The sequence below is a fragment of the Myotis lucifugus genome, unplaced genomic scaffold (genome assembly GCF_000147115.1).
Source record: "Myotis lucifugus unplaced genomic scaffold, Myoluc2.0 scaffold_1, whole genome shotgun sequence".
Lineage (NCBI taxonomy): Eukaryota > Metazoa > Chordata > Mammalia > Chiroptera > Vespertilionidae > Myotis > Myotis lucifugus.
The window spans coordinates 31,690,786-31,715,306 of record NW_005871049.1 but is presented as its reverse complement, the minus strand read 5'-3'; the positions used below and the strand labels follow the sequence as shown (position 1 = coordinate 31,715,306).

Sequence of the window (24,521 nt, the reverse complement as noted above, 5' to 3'; positions counted from 1 at the left end):
AAGCTAACTAAAAGATGCTGGAAGCTAATTCCAGCAGGTCATAAATGCAAGAAGTTCATTAAAAGGTTGGTGGACCTTGAGCCTTCAGCAAGGGATGGAAAATACATATTATTGCCTGTTGGAAATGGCTAAGGGCATTTCCCTAAACCTGAAAAGGATGCATAAATGATTGCTTGCTGCCAGGCGGCTGAGGGCATTTCAATCTACATGTTATTGCCTCCTGCTGGCCAAACACCTGAACAGCCGAAGGCAGTTCCTCCAATCTGACAATGGATTCTGTATACTAAACTCTGCCTTTGATATGTATATCTACCTTGCTTTAGGACAATTTGTGTTAATAAAAACCAAGGGGTCCAGAGAGACAGGAGGACTTTTTTTTTTTTTTTTTAAATAAATCTTTATTGTTCAGATTATTACATTTGTTCCTCTTTTTCCCCCCCATAACTCCCCTCCTCCCAGTTCCCACCCCACCCTCCGCCCTCACTCCCCACCCACTGTCCTCATCCATAGGTGCACGATTTTTGTCCAAGGACTTTGTTTCTTTAGCTAAGTCTCCTCTGGCTCCCCAAAATGCCTTCCAAATTTGTTTCGTCTCTGGACTCTTGATTATTTTACCGCAGCCCCTTCTCCAGATTCCTTAACCCTTCTAGATGCCAAGAAACATACACTGGCAAAAAGGCCACACATTTTCTTAAGAGAAAGCAACTGGAGAATGAATATAACAGAGTATAATATCTTGACAAATGTAAGACTCTCTGACTCTGCTTTCCACGTAACATTAAAACTGGCAGGGGAGAGGGAGGTAAGAGAGTAACTAAAGGACTTGTATGCATGCATATAAACATAACCCATGGACACAGAACAGTAGGAGGGTGAGGGCATGTGCTGGGGGCTGGGAACAGCTGGGGAGAGGTCAATGGGAGAAAAAGAAGACTCATGTAATACTTTAAACAATAAAGAATTTTAAAAAATTATTAAATACGTAAAAACAAAAACAAAAAACTGGTAATTTTTAAAAAATGTTTTTGGAGGGAAATGCCATAGGCCTCTATGGATTTCTGGTATGATAACATCACTTCTGTGGTACTCTGACCCAAAATGCATAAACTGAATGAATCTTATGAGGAAAAACAAGACAAACCCAAACTGAGGGAAATTCTACAAAATAAATGGCTTGTGTTATTAAAAAATGTCGAAGTCATGAAAATCAAAGTTTGACAGAGGAACTGTTTCAGATTAAAGAAGACTTCTGGATTATTAGATCCTGGACTGGAAAAAAATAAGTTTTTTCTTTTATATAAAAGAATACAGTGGGACAACTGGCCAACGTGAAAATACCCTGTAGCTCAGATAACAGCACTGATCAATGCCAATTTTCTGATCTTGAAAATTGTACTGTGGCTATGTGTAAGGGAATGTCTTCTCATAAGGAAATACACACTAAAGTATTTAGAAGTAAAAGTGCATTATGTCTACATCTTATTCTTACATGATTCAGGAAAAATATGTGGTGCCTATGTGTGTGTATATATACTACTATATATATATGTTAATATATATTATATATTAGATATATAGCAAGAGAAAGAACAAGAAACAGAATAAACTAATGTGGTAAAATGTAACATTTCAGGAATCTGGGTAAAGGGTACACTATTTTTCAACATCTATAAGTCTGAAATTAAAAGAAAATATTATTTTAAGTGTACTTTGAAAAAATTTTTAAATGTATACTATGACATATTTTACAAATTTTGAACCCCCTCCCAACCATGTGCCCTTATCTGGGTAGAATTTAAGAGACACTGACTACTGATCTTAATTATTACTCTTCTATGCAAAAAATACAAAAGCAAAATTTCTATACACTTAATGTGTATCCAACACAATGTCATCAGCCCCAATGATAAGAATTTCCAAGCTGTTTGCACCAATGTAGGTGAATAGCAAAAAAGGCACATATTCCTCTGACAGACTTATGAACTAGGAAGTAAAAAAGTAGAGACTATCATTCTTTTTTATGAAGTAGCAAAAAGTATTTATTTTAGCCATGTGTCTTGACTTCAGTGATGTTCAAATAATTACTCTGTAGAAACTCTGACATCTAAACTATGTACAGTCGAGGGTCCTGATATAATGTATGATTTTGACTTAATTTGGGTGGTACTACGTTAGCCCTAGCACTCAATTCAGTTTCCTCACAACATGCTCCATAGCTTTGGCGCTTTCCCTTACATTTTATTAACTTCCTGAGGCAGCAAGAAACAACAGCCAAGCCCTACTGACTAGTGGTCACAAGGTACGGCTTTCCTTAAGCTGAAGATAACATCATGCCCTAAATTGTGTTTCAGCTCCTAAACCCTAAAGTGAAACGATTCCCATGAAACCAAACTGAGGGACCACGAAGCTCACCTCAAGACCTGACATCATGATTTACCTTACTTAATTCACTGTTGACCAATCAGTTTCACCAATAATCCCAAACCCCTTATTTGTGATGGCATGATTTTGCTTCTTGTCTGTAAACCATTGGGGAGTTGGGTATTTTGGAATGCAAGCTCATCCATTCTCCGCATTGGCATCAATCCAATAAATTAATTCTTTCATCCACTAAAAACTCCTGCTTGTACATTTCTTTCAGTCTGTGAACCTGCAGATGAACTCTCATTCAGTTCGGTAACATTTACATGCAGTAATTCTAAGTATGTGAACACCAGAAATAAAGGACTCATACTTTTTAAACCGAAGGACTTTGTGGATCAATGTATTATGTTTTAGATCTTGCACACTGTGTCCCTTAGATTAGAATATCTAGGGCTGCCACTGCACATGTTGAGGTGGAAATTAGCCAGAGCAGCTTGTGTCCCCAACAGACTGCTTGAAGGTCAATCTGTGCCCTCATGCCTACTTGCTTCTACTTGACAGAGTAAAGGTGATGAAAACAGTAAAGTAGAGAGGGAAATACGGCTTGATCTTGGTTTTGGGGGAGCCCACAGAAACAGATTTCACCTTTAAATTATTTCTAAAAGAGAGTGGGTCCTTCTTATGACTTGCTGTCATATTAGCTTGGACAATGAACAAGATAGATTTGGGTATGAAAATAAAAACTTTCTGCTGAGATAGAGCTGATTAGAATATTTCTTGGACTCTAATAAGTATAATTAAATGGAATCTCCAGGAAGAGGAAGGTACCTTTCTCCTTGTATCCTGTTTCTTACTTACTGTACTGGATTATTACTGACAACTGAAAGGTACCATATTGACTGTGAGATTAATAAATATTTTTAATTTAAAGTATGTTATTGCAAAAAACTGCTAAATATAATTTAAGAATTGGCTGGCCACTAAAAAATATTCAGACTTTTACTTTAATATATGTGTGACACTTCATATATTTTCTTTTGTAGCTTGTTCTGCCAAACATGGAAATCTGAGTAGCACAAAGAAGGAAAATAGGAAAGATTTTCTATCATACTCTAAATTGGGTAGAGAACATTCACATTTCTAATGGGATCACAAGAATACCTACAAATCCCACATTAGGAGTAATTTTAAAGGTATTATGTTTCCTAACAATAACAATAGTTCTTAGATATTCCCAACCTATTTCACTGCAATCAGATTTGTATAAAGTCTAAGTTACATATATTAAAATGAGATGAATATAAATAAATTATATATGTGTTAATATATGTGTTAATAAAATTTTTATAAGCAACAGTATAAATTTAACTTCATCTTATGCATGAATGAAGCATAGAACTTGCACAAAATTAAAGTTCTTCATATATAAAGTACATCTCTCTTTCTTTCCTAAAATAATATTGCAAGGGTTGGTTAATTCCGAAATTGTAATATGGCTTTCCTACAGCAGATATCAGGAAGGGAGCCTGGAAGACCAAGGTGGTGAGGCTGCACTTCCCTGATTATATACTCAGTAAAAGCTCTTCTTACAGTTGTATTTTATTAACATAAAATGACATGAATTGCCCTGGGCTTCCCATTTCTCAAAGTATATGCAGCTCATTATTTATCTGTGAAGACTGTAGTAGAGATACACTGGAATGCCTTTTGGAACTGCTAATCAAGGCTCCTCACCCAACATGACTTCCTTGTCCTCTCCACCTACATTCCCCAAACCAGTTCAGTGAGACATTCACAGCCACAGGAGCAGAAATACAGCAGATGTCAGAGAACAAGGTTCAGTATCGTGGCTTATGAGTTTCATATTTAGGTTTTTGAAACTCATATAACAAGCAAAATCTTAAAAGCCAATACCTTTGAGTTGTGAGTGATAGGTTTCTGGCTTTTAAAAGACTAAGTAAAAAAAGGTTTATTAGCGTTAATAAGCCATGGCTTGAAAAAAGAACACATGAAAAACCAATTCTACATAGCTACATAGGGTTTGCTGAGGAATCAAGGGGAGGGAATGAGCAAACAAGAGAGTTACAATAGTTAGACTGGCAATTGGCTTCAGCCATTAAAACTTCCTATAGGAGAACCAAGATGGCGGCGTAGGGAGTAGACCTGTGCGTGCTGCCCTCTCACAACATCATTGAAACTACCAACTATGAGGCAAACAACCACCACTCAGAACCATGGGGAAGTTGGCCCAGTGGGAGATCTACAACTGGAAGAAAAGAAAGAAGCACAGTGAGACTGAGTGGGAGCTACGGAGGCGCCAAAAACAGAGGTACGCAGTCACACACCAGGCGGGCTGCAACTGGATGCGCGGTTTTTTTTCCAATCAGAAGCGGTTACGAACCCTCAAATCCTCTGGGCTTGCTTGGGGCGGGTCTCTGAGGCCCCAGATCCCATGGGGAGAGGCAGCACGGCCTTGCAGCGGTCGGAAAGCGAGGCAAGGGAGGCTCTGGCGCGCCGGCACTGGGGCCGCGAAGTCCTGGTGTCCCGGAGAGGCGAGGGGCCGCAGAGACGCCGCCAATGCTATCTGCTCCTCGCTGGCAACTCCCTGAGACCCCGCCCTACTCAATTTACATCCCCATCCACAAGAGGAAACACCTGCGCTGTTACAAACTCTCAAATTCACTGACTGGTTCGGGTGGGATCATGAGGCACCAGACACTACGGGGAGAGGTGGCATGGCCTGCAGCCATCAGAAAGCGAGGGAGGCTCTGTCGCACAGCTGCTCGCCGGCACTGGGGGACGCGAAGCCCAGTGTCCCGGAGAGGCGAGGGGCCGCAGAGACGCAGCCAGTGCTATTTGCTCCGCCATGGCGACTCCCTGAGATCCAGCCCTAATCAATTTACATCCCCATCCAAGCTGTGCCAGCTGTACAAAAAGACCCACCTGCGCTTTTGCAGCCTAACCCAACAAATTGCACACTTCAACTGCTTGCACCCATGGGAGACACACTCAAGAAGCAGACCCAGGAGAACCAAGATGGCGGCGTAAGGAGGAGACCTGTGTGTGCTGCCTCCCACAACAACATCGAAACTACCAACTATAGGACAAACAGCTATCATACGGAACCATGGGAAAGCTGGCCCAGTGGAAGCTCTACAACTGGAAGGAAAGAAAGAAGAACATTGAGACTGAGTAGGATGTACAGAGGCACCAAGTACAGAGCCCAACCCAGCAGGCTGCAGATTTCAGCTCCTAGCATCCGGGAGGGATGCACTTGGAGGGCGGAGTCGGGTTCGGGGCAGGCCGGGGCTGGGCCGGCGATGTGGAACCGCTGTACCAGCAGGCGCACAAGCACGCCCACCGGTTCCAGTTTCGCGTGGGACGCTGGGGGATGGCAGACGGGCAGCCTGTGCACTTGGTAAAGGGCGTAGTCCGAGCAGGCGTCCTGGATGTTCAGCCAAAAGGAACGCCTGGAGATTTTGTCTGGTGGGGAGCCACCCGGCAGGGGACAGAGGGCCAAACTTTTGTGTCTCCCCGGTGAGGCTGGGACAGCCCCGGTGAGGTTGGGACGGCCCCGGTGAGGCTGAAACGGCCCGGGTGAGGTCAGAATGGCCCCGGTGAGGTTGAATCGGCCCCGGTGAGGTTGAAACGGCCCCAGTGAAGTCGAAACGGCCCCGGTGAGGTCGGAACGGCCCCGGTGAGGTCGAAACGGCCCCAGTAAGGTTGAAACGGCCCTGGTGAGGTCAAGACGGCCCCGGTGAGGTTGAAACGGCCCCGGTGAGGTTGGGACTGCTCCAGTGAGGTTGGGACAGATAATGGGGACCAGTATAGACTGATGAACAGGGGTAGATGCAGAGGCAGAGCAACATTGAACAGACTGTCAAACTACAGTGGGAAGCCTGGGGAGGGTTTGGGGGGTATTAAGAGATCAACCGAAGGACTTATATGCATGCATATAAGAATAACCAATGGACACAAGACACTGGGGGGTAGGGGCCGGGGGAATGTCAAGGGGGGAAAAAAGGGGACATATGTAATACTCTTTGTAATACTTCAAGAAATAAAAATGATAAAAAAAACAAAAAACAACAACTTCCTATAAACCAAAAATATAAATATTACACTAGCCACACTGATTTATAAGCTTTTCAGTATTTAGCATACTTTTATTACTAGGCAGACATTCTAAAACTATCTCAAATCAAAATCCTATTTTCCAATTAGTTTATTTATTTATTTTTTTCTATTGAATTAAATGTAAGTTTGATTTATTGTAAACTAGAGGCCCAGTGCACAAAAATTTGTGCAATGGAGGGGGGGGTGTTCCTTCAGCTGGGCCTGCGCCCATTCACAGTACAGGACCCCTTGGGGATGTCCACCTGTCAACTTAGGCCCATTCCCCAGGGGATCAGGCCTAAGCTTGCAGTCAGACATCATTCTGGCAGCCAGGGAGCCCTCGGGGGATGTCCGACTAAAGGCTTAGGCCCCCAAGGGATCAGGTCTAAACCATTAGTTGGACATTCTTAGTGCTGCCACAGAGGTGGGAGAGGCTCCTGTCACCACCACTGCGCTGGCCAGCCATGAGCCAGCTTCTGGCTGAGTGGCACTCCCCATATGGAAGTGCACTGACCACCAGGGGGCAGCTCCTGCATTGAGCGTCTGCCCCCTGGTGGCCAGTGTGCATCATAGCAACCAGTCATTCTGCCGTTCAGTCAATGTGCATATTAGCCTTTTATTATTATTATATAGGATGTCCCTATTTCCCCCCTTTTGCCCCCTCTACCCAGCTCTTGCCCCCCACTTCTCTCTGGCCATCACCATCCTGTTGTCTGTGTCCATGGGTTGTGCATATATTTTCTTTGGCTACTCCCTTCTTTAAATTCACTTCTTTAAATTTTTATTTTCAGATAAGTGCTTATAACTGCACTATTATATATTTTCTATTATATCATTTAGAATTAAGATATTTTTTAATTGAACCCTTGTAAATTTTAGCACAATTTAATAAATTATGCTAGAAGCAATTAGGAGATTTTTCATGTAATGCAGATACATTTCATTTAATATTTTATTAATTTTTAATTTTTTAATATTTTAATTTGAAATAATCTCATACATGTAAAAAAAAACTATAAAATACTACAGCATATTATATGTACCTTCACCCAATTTCTTAGGTGTTAATAATTTAAACATAACCATTATACAACTAACAAAATTTGGAATATATTTTTCTTATAATCTCTTTAATGTTACTTAATCCATTTACTTTGTTTTTGTTAATCTTCACCCAAGGATATTTTTCCATTGAATTTTAGAGAGAGTGAAGGGAAAGGGAGAGACACATTGATTGGTTGCCTCCTGCACATGCTTTGATAGGGACTGGGGATCAAGCCAGCAACTGAGGTACATGCCCTTGACTGGAATCGAATCTGGGACCCTTCAGTCCACGGGCTAATGCTCTATCCACTGAGCAAAACAGGCTGCAGCTTAATTCATTTACTTTTAATCTATATGTGTCTTTATATTTAAAGTGGGTTTTGTTTTTGATTTACCCTCATAATCTGTCTTTTAATTGGTGCATTTATGCCACTGACTTTCAGAGTGCTTACTGATAGAGTTACTACCATATCAGGCGACTTCTGGGGCCAGCCTGCCTTGCCGCCCGGGACCGGATCGGGTCCCGGCAGCAAGGCAGGCTGGCTTCTGGGGCTTCTGGGGTTGGCCTGCCTTGCCGCCCGGGACCGGATCGGGTCCCCGGCGGCAAGGCAGGCTGGCTTCTGGGGCTTCTAGGGCCTGCCTGCCCTGGATGGCGGCACGCTGGAGGCTCGCGCTGTCCCGCCCTGCCTTCAGTATGCAAATTAGCCACCATCTTTGTTGGTGGTTAATTTGCATATCACGCTGATTAGCCCATGGGAGGCATAGCGAAGGTACGGTCAATTACCACGCTTGTCTATTATTAGATAGGATGAATGATAAAGAGAACCAAGACTTCCAAAATCAGAATAGAAAATCAGTGATTACATGACCAACTGCCGGGCCCTCTAATAAGCCTTATAAAGAGAAATGAAACATACAATAGGGCTTCTATTCTTAAAACATTTTTGTGTTTCTGTGTACCACCAGGTACCTCAGAATTTTCTTTAATCTAGTAACTATTCTGCATTTATTTAATTTACATCTTTGTATATTTATATTAAAATAAGTGATGCTCTTAATTTGAGATCAAATAATGTTTTTGATGATATCTACACAAAAGACATAGTAAAAAGAATTAATTTTTCTGTCCAATTAATCGATTGTATTAGCTTTTAAAGATTGCCTTCAGTTTACTATTCTCCAGCCACAGAGAAAGAGGGTAAGGCAGAAATATGGATGCAAAGATATTTATAAAGACTCTGGGACTATCATGGGGTTAATATAGTTTTTGAATCTCCCTGAATCTGCTTATGAAGAAAAACAACATAACTGGATATCAAAATAAAAGAGCAAACAAAAAATGAGCAATATTTGTAAAAATCACGGCAAGAACACAAGTGGATGAGGAAAACCTTCAACAACCCATAACTTTCAAAGTCTTACCATCTCTCTGGGAGAACACAAGAGAAAGCAATTGGTGTCTGGTGGACATGAGAAGAGGAAATTAAAATATATATATATCTTTGTTAATGTGAGCATAGCATCTGTCATTTGGGTGGGTGTTTCTCAAAACATTTGCAAGAGAGTAAATGATTAGCCATAAAACCAGATTTGAATAGGTTCCAATTAATTTTTAGATTTTTTCAATTTTCTTCTTGTTCTTAACTTTTTTCCCAAGCCAATACCCAGATATTCAATTTTAATAACCAGATACACCTCCAAATTTCAAATAAACACATTGTCCCGTAACTATCCTCAGATTAGGGTTATCATTTGTATAATGGACACTTGTTTCTGCTTGCCTGGTAACCTTTTCCCTTCTTTCTTTATTTTTTTAAAATATATTTTATTGATTTTAGAGAGGAAAGGAGAGGGAGAAACATCAATGATGAGAGAGAACCATTGATTGGCTGCCTCCTGCACGCCCCCCACTGGGAATCGAGCCTGCAACCCAGGCATGTGCCCTTGGCTGGAATCGAACCCGGGACCTCTCAGTCCGCAGCTGACGCTCTATCCATTGAGCCAAACCAGCTAGGGCTCCCTTCTTTCTTTAACAGAACCCAAGTATTTTTAGGAAACTTCTATTCCTCATTGTGTGCCATCTTGGTGGAGGCCTCAATCCCAGCGAAGAAAAAGGCACATGATTCAAGTTAAACTAATCAAACTCTATCTCCTGGAAATGTAAACCTTGAGCAGAGATACACAAAGATAGTAGGAGTCTATTAATGTTAACAACTAAATTTCAAAAAGATAAAGGATAGCTCCTGCTACCTAGACCCTAGATCATAGGCTGGAAGAAGGTGTGATCTGAAAGTAGTACCTCCCAAATTGAAAACAAGAAAAAATTTAAAACAACTTTTCTGGAGGTCTGACTACCAGATGCCAATGACTATCCTCTACTACCTAATGGCTGAAAAACAGCAACAGAAAACACTGGAGAAAGATCACTTTCTTTTCAGTGCCTAGTAGAGAAATCCCATGACCTTAATGCACTTTCAGATCAGAAAGACCTAGACTCAAATTCCAGCTTTGCTGCCTATTAACTACGTCTTGGAGGTACCTGGTTTTCTCACCCATTTTAGAATATGATATATGGACTGGAGATAAATCATATACATATCTGACAAACAGTAGGAAATCAATAAACACAAGGTATTGTTTCTGCTCAATATTCTGGCATTTAAACATCATTAGGACCTTGGCCAGGGAGCGCAACTGGTTAGAGCAGTGGTCGGCAAACCGCGGCTCGCGAGCCACATGAGGCTCTTTGGCCCCTTCAGTGTGACTGTTCCACAAAATACCACGTGCGGGCGCGCACGTACAGTGCGATTGAAACTTCGTGGCCCATGCGCATAAGTCGGTTTTCGGCCTGGGCGAGTCTATTTTGAGAAAGGTATGTTGAGATGGTTTGGACATATAGAGAGGATGAACGAAAGGAGATAGACGAAACAAGTATACAAGATGAGTGTGGATGGGAGAGTTGGAAGGGGTCGACCTCAGCGAATGTACCTCAATCAGACTGAGGATGTTTTTAGCAAAGGCCAGCTTAGGAGTACCCTAATTAAGTTAATAACAATGTACCTACCTATATAGTTTAAGTGTAAAAAATTTGTCTCTCAAAAGAAATTTCAATCGTTGTACTGTTGATATTTGGCTCTGTTGACTAATGAGTTTGCCGACCACTGGGTTAGAGCATCATCCCAATACTCTTAAGGTTGCAGGTTTGCTCCCTGGCCAGGTCATATACAAGAATCAAGCAATGAATGTATAAATAAGTGAAGCAACAAGTAGATGTTTTTCTTTCTCCCTTCCTTCCTCTGTCCAAAATCAATAAATTAAATTAAAAAAGTAACAACACTTACCACTATGCATACTGCCTATTATATTATATTACTATGTGTTATATTACTCATAAGATATTAATCTTAACTAAAAGACTCAAAACATTACAAAGCCGGGGGTGGAATCTTACAAATTTGACTAATGAGCTCTGCTACAACTGTATATTGTGCAAAAATCTTATAGATTTTTAACATATAATGTAATTCATTATACCTGACATGGACAAAAAACACACAAATATCCAAAAGGTATGGTCAATAGCCAACCTTTCCATAACTGAACATTTTACAAATCAAATATCACCAACAATATTTCATAGTTCAAGTATTACCAACACTAAAATATCTCAGCAAGCGGGAGAAATTATCCAATCATTGAGCTATAACTGGCATGCAGTTTTCTTGAAAAAATAACTTTATTAGTAATATTTTATTCCTTTTTTATTTTTCTCCAGAAATAGAACTTTATAAAATTCATGCATATCTATTTAAACACAAATTCATTATATACTAATATCTGTAATCTCAACAAAAAGTTTTTATATTATCTGTAGAAATTAATATTCATTATTATTTAAAGTAATATTTTCACCAATGAGAAAAGAATAGTGTTTTCAGCAAATGCTGGGACAACTGACTGTCCTCATGCAAAAGAATGAAGCTGGACCCATACCTCATATCATACATGAAAATTAACTAAAAACGGATCATAGACCAAAATGTAAGGGCTAAAACTATAAAACTCTTATTAGAAAACATGAGTAAATCCTTGTGACCTTGGATTAGGCAATGGTTTTGCAGATAAAACACCATACAACTGACAAGTGAAAAAAACAGACAAACTAGATTACATCAGAATTAAAATAATCTTTCCCACCTAGAGGCCACAAACCATTATCTATCTGGTGACAAATAATAAGAATAATGAAACAACTATCTTTATTGAGTACTTTACTGTGTGCTAGACATTGTTCTTAGCACTTTACATGTGTTATTAGCTCATTTAATCTTTACAACCCCAAGAGATAGGTATCACTGTCTCCATTTTATAAATTAGAACAAGGCACAGAGTTAAGAAATACGCCCAAGGGTACAAAGCTAGTAAGTAGTGGAAGAGGGATTCAAACTCAAGTAGTTTGACTTAAAGGTATTTCTTATCACTAAAAAATACTGCCTAAAAATAATCTCATGGTTTATTTGCTTGTATATTTTACGATATCTGGACACTCTCCTTTCCAAATTAGGTGGTGCCTTCTCCCAAAACACTTGTGCCCATGCATTTAGCTTTCAGACAATTAATACAATCCTATCCATCACTATCATCATCCCACTTTGCCTTTGGTTCCAACCACTTGTCCTATATTATTTAAAATATTGCAATGAAAAATGTTGCAATAGTAATCATGGGCACGGCTTTGCTACCAGCACTCACATCCCTATGCTTTAGCAGAGGTCTGGGACAGTAACACACCCCATTCTCATCTTTAGGCTGTTCCAGACTCAGCTTAGGCCACAGAAATACTGCCTAAAAAGAAAGTGTTAACTGCCTTCCTAATTGTATACTTAAGAAACTGGTTTTCAAACTTGTTTGACTGGCCCACGGCAAAAGCATTTCTCACTGACATAGTATACAGATACATACCTAAGTAAAACCAAAGTTTAGTATACTTACTATTTGGCAAATACTCTGATACTTTTACTTTTTTTTTTTTAATACTAGTCACAAACCCAATTGATTTCATAACCAACATGTTAAAACCTGAAATTTGACAAATACTTAACGAGAGAATACATTAATGAAATTATCTGCTTTCTCATCAATAAAAATCTTTATATTCCCACCTACTGGCCCTTCAATATATATTTGGTAAACTGAACTAAAAAAAAAAACTTCATGGTTCCACCCTAGGCTGAGCTTTTTATAAATTTCAAAGCCAGACATAGTCAGCAGCCTAAGTCTTTTTTCAAAGGGGAATATCCAAATAATAATTTTACATGAAAAAGTATATATTTATTCCTAAAACTATTATTACCTCTAGGATTGATCTCAAAACATGTGACAGCAGTGATTCTTATCATTTAAGCTCATAATGAAGATTACTGTCCTATCATACACATATAAAACATTCATTTTTTTTTTAATTATGGAAGAAGACAGGCAGAAATCCAAAATCCTACATATTGCCCAACTATCCAGTTTCTTCTGTATATTAAGGGCAGGAAGTCAAGTCTCCAGTGTGCTTTTTTCCCTCCCTCTGTGACCTTACTGATAAGAAATGGTCATCCTGGTAAGGAAGGGAAAGTAAGTGTTGTAAGTTGATAGTGGAAGTTCCAGAATGTTAGCAGACTCCCAAATGAAAGATTAAAAGGGTAATGGCAAGCACCATGCCTAGTATTTAGTAGGTGGTCAATTAAATGTCTGCTGGATAAATGAATAGGATAAATGAAGTATGTACTCTTTAAATTTGTTCTGCCATCCAGTCATATTTAATTGCCATCTATTTAAACTGCAAAGACTTGGAAATTAAAGCCAAATCCCAAAGAAATTGACCAAAGACATAAAACCAGTCAGCAGCAATGCTAAGCCTACTATCCAATTCACTGTTTTCTTCTCTATTCTATTGCCACCCCAAAATAAAGATACTTCTTAGGTAGAGATAATGAAGTGGATATTAAAACATCTGTATAATTGGAAAAAAATTCCATATTCATTTATTATCTCTGCATATAAGATGATTTATATATTACATGAGTTTTTTAAATTATGAAATTTGTTCTCTGAAATGGAATGAGAAGTAAATTGACAGAAACTACAGTAAATCCATTTTTTATCTAATTATGGTTGAAAAGGACTACAAAAGATTACAAATTAAACATGTTTATTAAAAAACAAAAACAAACTTTAAAATACAATGTAAGCCACCAGTCTCCTGTGCTTTTGTGTAGGCACAAAGAAAAGACCTCGATGCTGGGAAAAATAGCCAAAGTTACAAACCTAATCTATGTGGCAGATCTGCTCACATTATGAAATCTTGATACACAAAGCATTTATGACTTACGACAAGCCATGAGATGGTATAAAATTAATCATAGTAAAGTGTATGTTATTTTTAGAAAATAGAGCTAAAGATAGTAATCTGAACCAAATTTTATTGAAGATTTTAAACTCAGATACTGTGGGCAAATAAATTTAAAGACAGGCTTTGTATTGTTTTAGAATACAAAGAGTTACTAACATCAAATAAAGAATCTTTATTTTGTTCTTTTAATTTACAGACACTTAGATGAATTAATTTGTAAGAACAGATTTAATTTTCTATTTGGCTAAAAGATTAGAGGTAACAGAAGCACAACAATGACTGGATACTTAAAATCATTTTACAAAGAGTCTACAAAATGTCTTTATGGCAGTAAGAATATCATCTAGCACCTGGATTTCCAAATAATGTGCAAAAAAATGCTAACTACTGATACTTTTAGGAGGGAATAAAAATGAACTAATTCATCTATTATAATAAGAACAAAAAAAAACTACTTAAATACGTCTCTGAGCTAATGAATGTCAAGAAATGATTTCAAGTACAAACTTAAAAAAAAAAAAAAAAGAACAGACCTCAAACTTTTATTTCAATAGGAAGGTCACAATTTTTGTCGTTTAAAACTGTTATTTGTCTGGCATTCAAGTTTCCTCTAGAATCGGTACTCTTCTTCCTTCCACCTTTCTATATTACCCCTTGTATGACACATTTATACAACAAAACTAATCAGGGAACAACATAAGAGGCATTTATTCCCACCAGAGCACGTACTCATTCTATTCTCTCCCCCACGAACATCATATCAAATTCCCTTGTGTACTTGAAGACGTGGCCTACTTTGAAAACACTTGTCAAAAAGAGACTGATCTCTTCCTCCTGTAAAGTCCCAGAGAACACACAGTCTATATCATTCCCTAGAAATGTATTAACTTCCTTGGGGTTTGTTTCTTTGTTTTTAACTTAGGAAGCCTTCTGATGCCCCTTCCAGACTCAAAATGCCAAGTTATTACAGGGATTTATAGTAAGAAGCATGATTAGAGTATGAGCCAAATCTTCTAGATCAAATCCTGACTTTTAACATTTGCTTACCTCCGTTTTGTCAACAGAAAAATGGGGGTTAAAACAATACACACTTCACAAGTTTGCAATGAGAAATAAAATGATGATACACATAAGTGATTTGATACACCTAAAGCACTTAAAACAGTATCTGGCAAACGGTAAATTCTACACTAAGTATTAGCTACTATTAATATTACTATTAGTACCACCATCTTTCTCCACAGCACCAAGTAGTGCTGTATACATACACAAGAGCTCAACTAAATTCTTGGAATGAAACAAGTAATACTGAAATAAGTTTTAAAGATCCCTCAGGGAATAAATGGAGGCAGGCTCAAGACCCAAAAGATCAAATCCAAGATAGGGCCTGGTAGAAGAAGGGATTCATCCCCGGTCGACCCCCACCCCCACAACTAATTAAACTTCATGAACAAATTGAGAAGAAAGTCAAAGTATAAAACTGACAATCCAAATAAAGCAAGTTTTTTTTTTTTCCCCTGACAAAAATGACAAGAGACTGGTGGGTGGGGAGCAGGAGCGGGCTAGAATGGGTCAATGGGGGGGTGGGGGGGGGGGGAACGACTTATATAATACTTTGAGCAATAAAGTTTTTTTTTTTAAATGAAAGAGACATTTCATGAAAGAACTTGATAGCTTCTGGGTAGGAAATTTACCCCAAAAGATGGCTATTTCTAAAATGTCATAATTTCTAATCTACCAACAATATATTAACTAATTCTATTTTTAATCTACTGACATTTCCAGTTTCTATAGTATTCACTTAAGTAGGGAGCTACATCATTTACCATCTCAGCTAGAAAAGTAGTATTAAATGTAATTTACTCCACAAAGGTAATCCCTAACTCTAATATTTCGAGTTTCATGTTTACTTTACATTTTCATACTTCCATTGTCTGCCTCTTTACCTTTTATCAGCCTGAAGATATATTTCGAGTCATTGTTTTGTCCTGATTCAGTTTTCTTGATTTATGTTAGCTGCTTATCTCCACATCTCCAGTTCCTTTGTGTTGACCCATGGCTATAATAGCTTATAAATTATGGAAAACAACCTTTTACCCTCAGATACTAGGATACTACAGTAAAGTAAGCCTAATAACTGACTCATCGGTACTACAAAGACACAATTTTACATTCAAATAACATTAGCTTATATTAATTGAATAAGTCTCATCAAGGGACAAGGAACCTATTTGGGCTGCCAAGAGAAAGACTGATTTAGACTTAAGCAAGATTCCTAAAGGATTATTTATGAAAATACAATAGACACAAAAAGACTATATTTTAGTAATAACCGTATCAGTAACCATGCCTATTCTCACATATACTTTGGCTTATTTCTTATTATTTGCATGTGTTATACAGAGATGAACTCTATAAGTAAGTTATGTCAAAGATTGTTAAGCTAAACACTGACCATTTAAATTTCTCAAGCCTAGGTCTTTTGGTTTATTATCATCAACAAACAGATGTTATAATAGCTCAAAGAAAACATAGTTTGTCTTGTTTTACAGTTTAATTACTTACAAATACTGTGACATTTGAACAGTCACCATTCATCCAAGTTGCTTCCTGTTAAAAGAAATCCTTAACAAAAAAAAGATGATGGTAACAAAAAAGGAGAGTTAATGTACACACTAAGAATTGGGGGGAGAGGGGGCCAACAGCTCTGGGTGGTAAGATTATGAAAAACTTTTATTTTCTTCTTCATTTGATTATTTCCCCAAATGTTCTAAAATTATATATATATTATTTTACATATATATGTAATTATATATGTTTCATAAAGAGGGGAACTCTGTTCGAGAAGCACAATACTGTATATGTAACATGATCTTGGTGCAGTTTTTCTCAAAATCTGAAAAACAAGTTTTTACTAACAACACAATACTATAGGATATATAATGTTATAGCTGTTCAGAGCCTAAAATAGTATCTAGCAGACATTGTAACCAATAAATATTTGCTGACTATCTTAACTTTTCAATTCTAATGGAACTTAACACTAAAAAAAAGTGTTGTCAGAATAGAAACTATATTTTAAATAAAATAGGCTAAATATACTCAGGAAAACCATGACTTCTTTATTTCATAAATATAAGTTTGGTTAAACCATAAAATGAGTTTATAATAGTAGGCAGTAATTCAAACTAACATGGCTCATAAAGTCACCTAAGATAGTTTTCTTTAGGGTCAATTTTTTTTTTCTAGAACAATTGCCAACAGCCTAGTTTTAGTATAACCAGTTTAAGAAAAATGAATAAAAAGCAGTTTAAATTAACATGTAATCAGTTTTAAGGAGACCTTGACAGTACCTGCCAAAAGATTTATGTGAATGTTGGGTGCTTTTCTGGTTTTTACAAACTATTGACTTTTATTTTTTCTGATGTATAAAAATTACCCTAAATTTTTTATCATATCAATTTTTAAAAGCTACCTGTGTAAGACAATGTAGTTAATCAGTTGAAATGCATATTAAATGGAAAATATTAATATAAAAATGTGTTCATCTTTACTGTCATTTCAGTGTTCTAAAATGCTAGTCAGCTTTTACTATAAATTTACTTTGTGGCGTGAAAGCTACATGGTAATTGGCAGCAGCTGAAATATAATGGTACACAGACACACACTTGATTTCTCTGTATAAAATAAAGGAAACAAGTTTTCCAAAGGAAGAAAAACATTATTTTTAGGTGCCAATCAACACTACATTATTTAGCTGTAAAAGCGGATTAATTCATTTTCCCAGTTAAATAGAAAGAGGATTTCACACAGAAGATGGAGTCGGAGTCCGATGTGATCTGAAGCAGTACTAATCTGCACAGAGAAAACAATCCGAGAGGACTACAGAACATTCAGAAGGTTGCATTTGCCCCTAGCTAACAACCCAGGCCAACTAAACAACATACTGCAGTATTTAAAGGACAACCAAGAACCTGTTTCAATTAGAGAACCGCCCAGCCGCATGCAAAACATACCCACAGTGGATTCAGAGCAAGGGGATGATATTACCTCTTTTATGTAATTCCCTCAGGGGAATATAGTCTCCTCCCCCGTCATAAGGCAAATAAGGATCAGAAGAAGCATCCATGATTAGAATTTTAAAAAAGAAGAAGAAAAAGAAAAGCTTGCTAGCTTAAAAAGACAGTGGCATTTCCTCCACCCCTGCTGCAGCAGGCAAGGGAGATGCCATATTTGATGAGGGTTAGAACTGTATGTAGTTCGACTCGCTAAAGCAACTGTGTTCTTCCACAGTGGATGATGTCATCAAAGGGAAATTATTGCAGCCTGGTTGCTAGTGGCTACAATCTAGCAAGGCTTGGAGGCGGAACAGCCTTCTTAACCAGGTCCTGCTACGTATGATGATGACTAAGCTCCAAGTATAACAGACAAAACTGGTTTGAGAATTTTAAAGCATTCACAATAGAGCTTCTATAGCGTCAGTGGCAACTACAGTAAGACAACAGAGCATTTTTTCTTTTTGATTTTAAGATAAATATACAGGGGAACAAAGCATTTAATATAGAGATGTGAAAAGGAAATTCTGATGTAGACAATGCCCCTTTTCATTTATAATGTAGAAAAAAGGAAGCAACGCTCTAAGGTTGTGTGATTTTATAATATAAGGGTACTAATTTTTATATAGTAATGTCAGGTGAGTCATAAAGAACTAGAACATATCACAGGCTTCAAGAGACTTGGTTTTAAAAGTCAATTTTTAATTATGTAAAATGTACTTCAGACTTCTACTGTGGGTTCAGAAAATTTAGTAACTGAGCAGTTGAGTAGTATTTTATCTCACTAATCCCATTCAGCAGCCTCTTGTTTCCTTCTTTCAAGAACTAACCAGTAAGACATTCCACCTTTTCAGAATAAAAAAAACATATTAACATAATAAGTAATTTGGCTATTGCTTGTGAAACAATACAAACACAGATTCAGTAGGCAGGAGATTTTCCTATCTTCCTACTTGTCCTATCTCACAAATATTTGTGCTTTAAAAAAAGGCTTTTAGTAAAATGTGTCTCAAAAGGTAATCTTTACTGGAAAATTTTATGAAATTCATAAATAAAGCAACTCTTTGTTTCAAAATGTCATTTTTAAAAAAAAGCTGATGCTCATAATTTGTACAGCTACTTTTAAGGTGATTCCTCTAGACTAGGATATTCTCCTTCTGAAATAGCAATATTGTTGCAGTGCCACTAAATAAAAATGTACTATTCCTTAGGAGCAATTGCGGTTCCAAAAATTTATTTTCCTAAGTATTGAATGAGCCAACCTCTGAGGTCCACTCCAATTCAAGGCATTTATATGAGAACTGGGGTAATAAAAAATGAGAGGAGTCACATTTTAGTTATTTGAGGTATTTTTTAATTAGGTTAAATAAAGTATTTATATTTCAAAAAGTGTGAACATCAGAAAAACAGACCTTCTCATAAAATCCCACCTAGGATTTGAGGAAAAGGGTTTAGGAAAGGAACAGAGACTAGAATTCATACCATAAAATCTAATTCTGATTCTGGCTATTAATATGATTTGACCGTGTGAGTTTTTTTGTTTTTTTGTATTTTTTAAATTTTCTTAGAAATAATTTTTTTAAATAAGGAAAGCTTTACCAAAGAACTAACTTTACTACATTAAATTTGGTCCTCTGATAAAGTTCTACTATAATAAAACTTTTAAAAACTATATGCTATATGACATTCATAAATAATTTAATTTTTATAATACTATTTCCATTCTTTCATGCCTTTATATAAAATGAAAATCTAACTACAAGTTTTCCTGGTATTTGTAGACACTCTCTTGTTTTTCCTGACTTACAACTTGGTCACAAAGGAAAAATGAAAATGATAGCTAGCACTAGCTAGAGGGGGAAGAATACCTTCCCTATAAAATATATTATATTTAATATAAGTAAACGTTTTTTATCATAAGTAATTTTTAATTATTTTTAGTTAACAAAAATTGTATATGTGTACATGTATATACAATATATGAATTGTATGTATTTTTATAGAGTTCAGTTTAGAATGCAACACACCAAACTCAACAATTGTTATCACTGAGGAAGGAATGAGGTCAAGTGGAGAGGATGATGGCATATTTAGTTTTTACTTTATATAGTTCCACACTGTTTTAAATTTTTAAGCAAATATATATTTACTTTTTTGCATAAATATATTACTTTTATAATAAGAAATCTGAAATTTTTTTACATTTCAAAAGTAAACAAATCTCATGTTTATGGGACCCATGGCTGCCACTTATAAGAATTATTACAGGCTACAGTGCTTTATAATTAGACTTTAGAAAAGGATAAAGGCTGGAAGGTGTGGCAAAAGAGGACTTTGACACAGATTAGGTATTACCAGATTAACAAACTAAATTACACTTAGAGTGGGGCTCAAGTAGAAAGAGAAGGGAAGACAAATTCAAATTCCTAGGTACAGTGGTCCTCCAATCTGGGACCACTGGCTCCTAACTGCTGACCTGCCTGACTGCCTGATCGCCCCTAACCACTCTGCTTGCCAGCCTGCTCAGCCCCAACTGCCCCCCCTTGCCAACCTGATTGCCCCCAATTGCCCCCCGCCAGCCTGATCGCCCCTAACTGCCCACCCCGCCACCCTGATTGCCCCCAACTCCCCCCCTGCCAGCTTGATCGCCCCCAACTGCCCCCGGCTGCTGGCGTGCTTGCCCCATCAAGTAGAAAGAGAAGAGAAGACAAATTCAAATTCCTAGGTACAGTGGGTGGGGGTGGGAGGGATGTTCAGGAAGGAACTTCTGAAGAACAAAAACACTAAAGTGGAAGCAATAAAATTTAGAAGGGAAAGAGATTTCTACTTCCAAATGCACCCTAGATTCTAATTTCAACTTGATATGGGATACTGGCTAAATCACAACCTCTATGAGGTATATAAATCAGGGAGGCAGAACAGATGACTACAGATGACTAGGATATCATAACTATATGTATGTACACAACATATAACTATCGTATTATAATGTTCAAGTTTTAAGTCCTTCCTAACACACATGATCCAAGAAACCTATAACAGAATTATTTTAAAAATGTTTTTTTCCTAACTACCAATTTACAAGAAATATACAAAACACAGAAAAATGTTAAATGACAGCTCAAAAACACAATCAGGAAAACCCAAATTAGGAAACAAATGATGTGATTTCTTCAACAAACAAGTAGCAAGGAAAAAAAGGAAGGGAAAAGGTTATACAATTAAAAACAAAACAAATAGCTCTGGCCAGTACGCGCAATCGTTGGAGTATCAGCCCATAGACATACTGGTCAAGAGTTCGAATCCCAGTCAAGGGCATGTATCTGGGTTGTAGGTTCGACCCCAGCCCCGGTAAGTGGTGACACATGTAGATGGCAGCCAATTGATGTGTCTCTCTCACATCAATGTTTCTCCCTCTCCCTTCTCCATCTTCCTCTCTTTGAAAATCTATCCTCGAGTGAGGATTAACCAAAATAAATAAATAAATAAATAAATAAATAAAAACAAAGAAAAAGACTTAAAAGACATATCAAGCAATTTCAATGTACAAGTTTTTTATGAAACAATTTGGGAAATGTGAAATACACAATATGTTTTATTTTAAGGAATCATTCATATTTTAGATGTGATAATAACCTTAAAGGAATTCTTATATTTTAAAGATGCAAAATTATATATATATATATTTTTTTTTCAAAGAAAAGCCAGAGCTGGACTATAGTTAATCAAAAAAGTAACAATAGATTTTATTCAGCAGTATTGCAACGGGGTAAGAGACCTCAACATACTAGTAGAACTTGGATCAATTCCCAATACAACATGGAAGTGGGAATTTATAGCCAAGAGGGAATTAGAAGGTTTGTCAATAAAAAATTACTAAGGATTTGGACATAGGATGCTAGGATTATAAAATTAGCTTGGGAGTCTTCCTCCTCTTAAATCTTTTGGAATAGTTTGAGAAAGATAGGTGTTAGTTCTTTGAATGTTTGGATAAATTCACCTGTGAAGCCATCTAGTCTAGACTTATATTTGTTGAGTGATTTTTGTTTTATTACTGCTTCAATTTTATTAGTTGTGATTGGTCTTTTCTGATTCTTCCTGATTTAAATTTAGAAGATTTGGAAGATTTCTAGGCATTTATCCATTTTAACCAGATAAAGACACAACAAAGAAAGAAAATTATAGACCAATACCCTGATGAACATAGATGCTAAAATCCTCAATAAAATATTAGCAAACTGGATCTAGCAATACATTAAAAAGATCATACACCATGATCAACTAGGATTTATTCTGGGGCTGCAAGGAAGGATCAATATTTACAAATCAATAAACATGATACAGCAAATAAACAAAATGAAGGATAAAAACCACATGATATCAATAGATGCATAAAAAGCATTTGATAAAATCCAGCACCCATTTATGATTTTTATTTTTATTTATTTTTTTAATATATTTTATTGATTTTTTACAGAGAGGAAGAGAGAGTTAGAAACATCGATAAGAGAGAAACATCGATCAGCTGCCTCCTACACATCCCCTACAGGGTATGTGCCCGCAACCAAGGTACATGCCCTTGACAGGAATCGAACCTGGGACCCTTCAGTCCGCAGGCCGATGCTCTATCCACTGAGCCAAACCGGTTAGGGCCCATTTATGATTTTTAAAAAAAACTTCTGCACAGCAAAAGAAACCATCAACAAAACAACAAGAAAGCCCACTGCATGGGAGAACGTATTTGCCAATGTTATCACCGATAAGGGTTTAATCTCCAACATTTATAGGGAACTCATACAACTTAACAAAAGGAAAATAAACAACGCAAACAAAAAATGGCAAAGGACCTAAATAGACCCCTTACAAAAGAGGACATACAGAAGGCCAAGAGACATATGAATACATGCTCAAAGTCACTAATTATCCAAGAGATGCAAATCAAAACAATGAGGTACCACCTCACACCTGTCAGAATGGCTATCATCAACAATTCAAAAAACGACAAGTGTTGGAGAGGATGCGGAGAAAAAGGAACCCTCTTGCAATGCTTGTGGGAATGCAGACTGGTGCAGCCACTCTGGAAAACAGTATGGAGTTTCCTCAAAAAATTAAAAATGGATCTCCCATTTGATCCAGTAATCCCACTTCTAGGAATATATCCCAAGAAACTAGAAACACCAATCAGAAAGAATATATGCACCCCTATGTTCATAGCACACAATTTACAATAGCTAAGATTTGGAAACAGTCTAAGTGCCGATGAGTGGATTAGAAAACTATGGTACAGCTACAAAACGGAGTACTACGCTGCAGTAAAAAAGAAGGAACTCTTACCATTTGCAACAGCATGGATGGAACTGGAGAGCATTATGCTAAGCGAAATAAGCCAGTCAGAGAAAGCTAAATATTACAGGATAAATACCACATTATATGCGGAATATAATGAACAACATAAACTGATGAACTAAAATAGATTGAAGGACAGAGAAGCATCAAACATACCATCCAGCTTCAGGGGGAAGGTGGGAGAAGGGGGGTGTTGAGATCAACAAAAGGACTTGTATGCATGCATATAGCATAACCCATGGACACAGTCAGTGGGGGGGGGGGTAAGGACATGTGCTGGGGGATGGGAACAAGCGGGGAGATGTCAATGGGGGAAAAAGGATTCATATGTAATACTTTAAACAACAAAGAAAAAAAAACCTCTCAGAAGACTGGGAATAGAGGGAACATACCTCAATGTAATAAAGGCAATCTTACCTAATAATAGACAAACATGTAAATTGACTGTGCCTCCGCTACGCTCACCAGCCAATCAGGAGTATGCAAATTAACCCAACAAAGATGGCGGTTAATTTGCATATGTAGGCACGAAGCAGCGGAGCGAAGACTGAAGGCTCCGGCCAAAGCAGCAAAGACTGAAGGCTCTGCCCAGAGCGAAAGCCTGGGTCCCAGGTGCCGGAGAAAAACCAGTGCCGGCAGCCAGGGGAAGGGAAGGCCTATTGCACAAATCTCTTCGTGCAACGGGCCTCTAGTAAATAAATAAATAAATAAATGCATAAATAAATAAATGCCCTATATGACAAACCCAGAGCCAACATTATACCCAATGAGCAAAAACTACAAGTGTTTCCCTTAATATCGGGAAGAAGACTGGGATGTCCACTTTCACCACTCTTATTCAACATAGTATTGGAAGGCCTATCCATAACAATCAGACAAGAAAAAGAAATAAAAAACATTCAAATTGGAAAGGAAAAAGTAAAACTGTCATTATTGTACATGGCATGGAGAACCCTAAAGATTCCACGAAAAACCTACTAGAACAGAAAAAAGGAATTCAGTAAAGTAGCAAGAGACAAAATAAATGTCCAGAAATCAGTTGTATTTTTATACACCAACTAGTGGCTCAGTGCACAAAATTCGTTAGCGGGGGGGGGGGGGGGGGGGGGGGGGGAATTTCCTCAGCCCGGGCTGGACCACCTTTACCCTTTTCAATCTGGGACCCCTCAGGGAAGTCTGACTTCTGGGTTAGGCCC

The 24,521-nt window shown here is 37.6% G+C and overlaps 1 protein-coding gene across 6 annotated transcripts in view; it reads right to left on the bottom strand.

Annotated features, from left to right (window-relative positions):
• CLCN3 (chloride voltage-gated channel 3) overlaps nucleotides 1–24,521 on the bottom strand; it is an 82,328-nt gene that overhangs the window by 37,923 nt on the left and 19,884 nt on the right. Inside the window, exon 1 of one of the 6 annotated variants that reach the window (XM_006081886.3) lies at nucleotides 17,975–18,185. The exons of 4 other annotated variants lie outside the window; for them this stretch is intronic. In XM_006081886.3, the coding sequence (XP_006081948.1) occupies nucleotides 17,975–18,053 (79 nt within the window). In that variant the 5' untranslated portion in view covers nucleotides 18,054–18,185. Of the gene's footprint in view, nucleotides 1–17,974; nucleotides 18,186–24,521 lie in introns of those variants that run through there. One more of the 6 variants, XM_006081889.3, reaches the window with a different exon arrangement.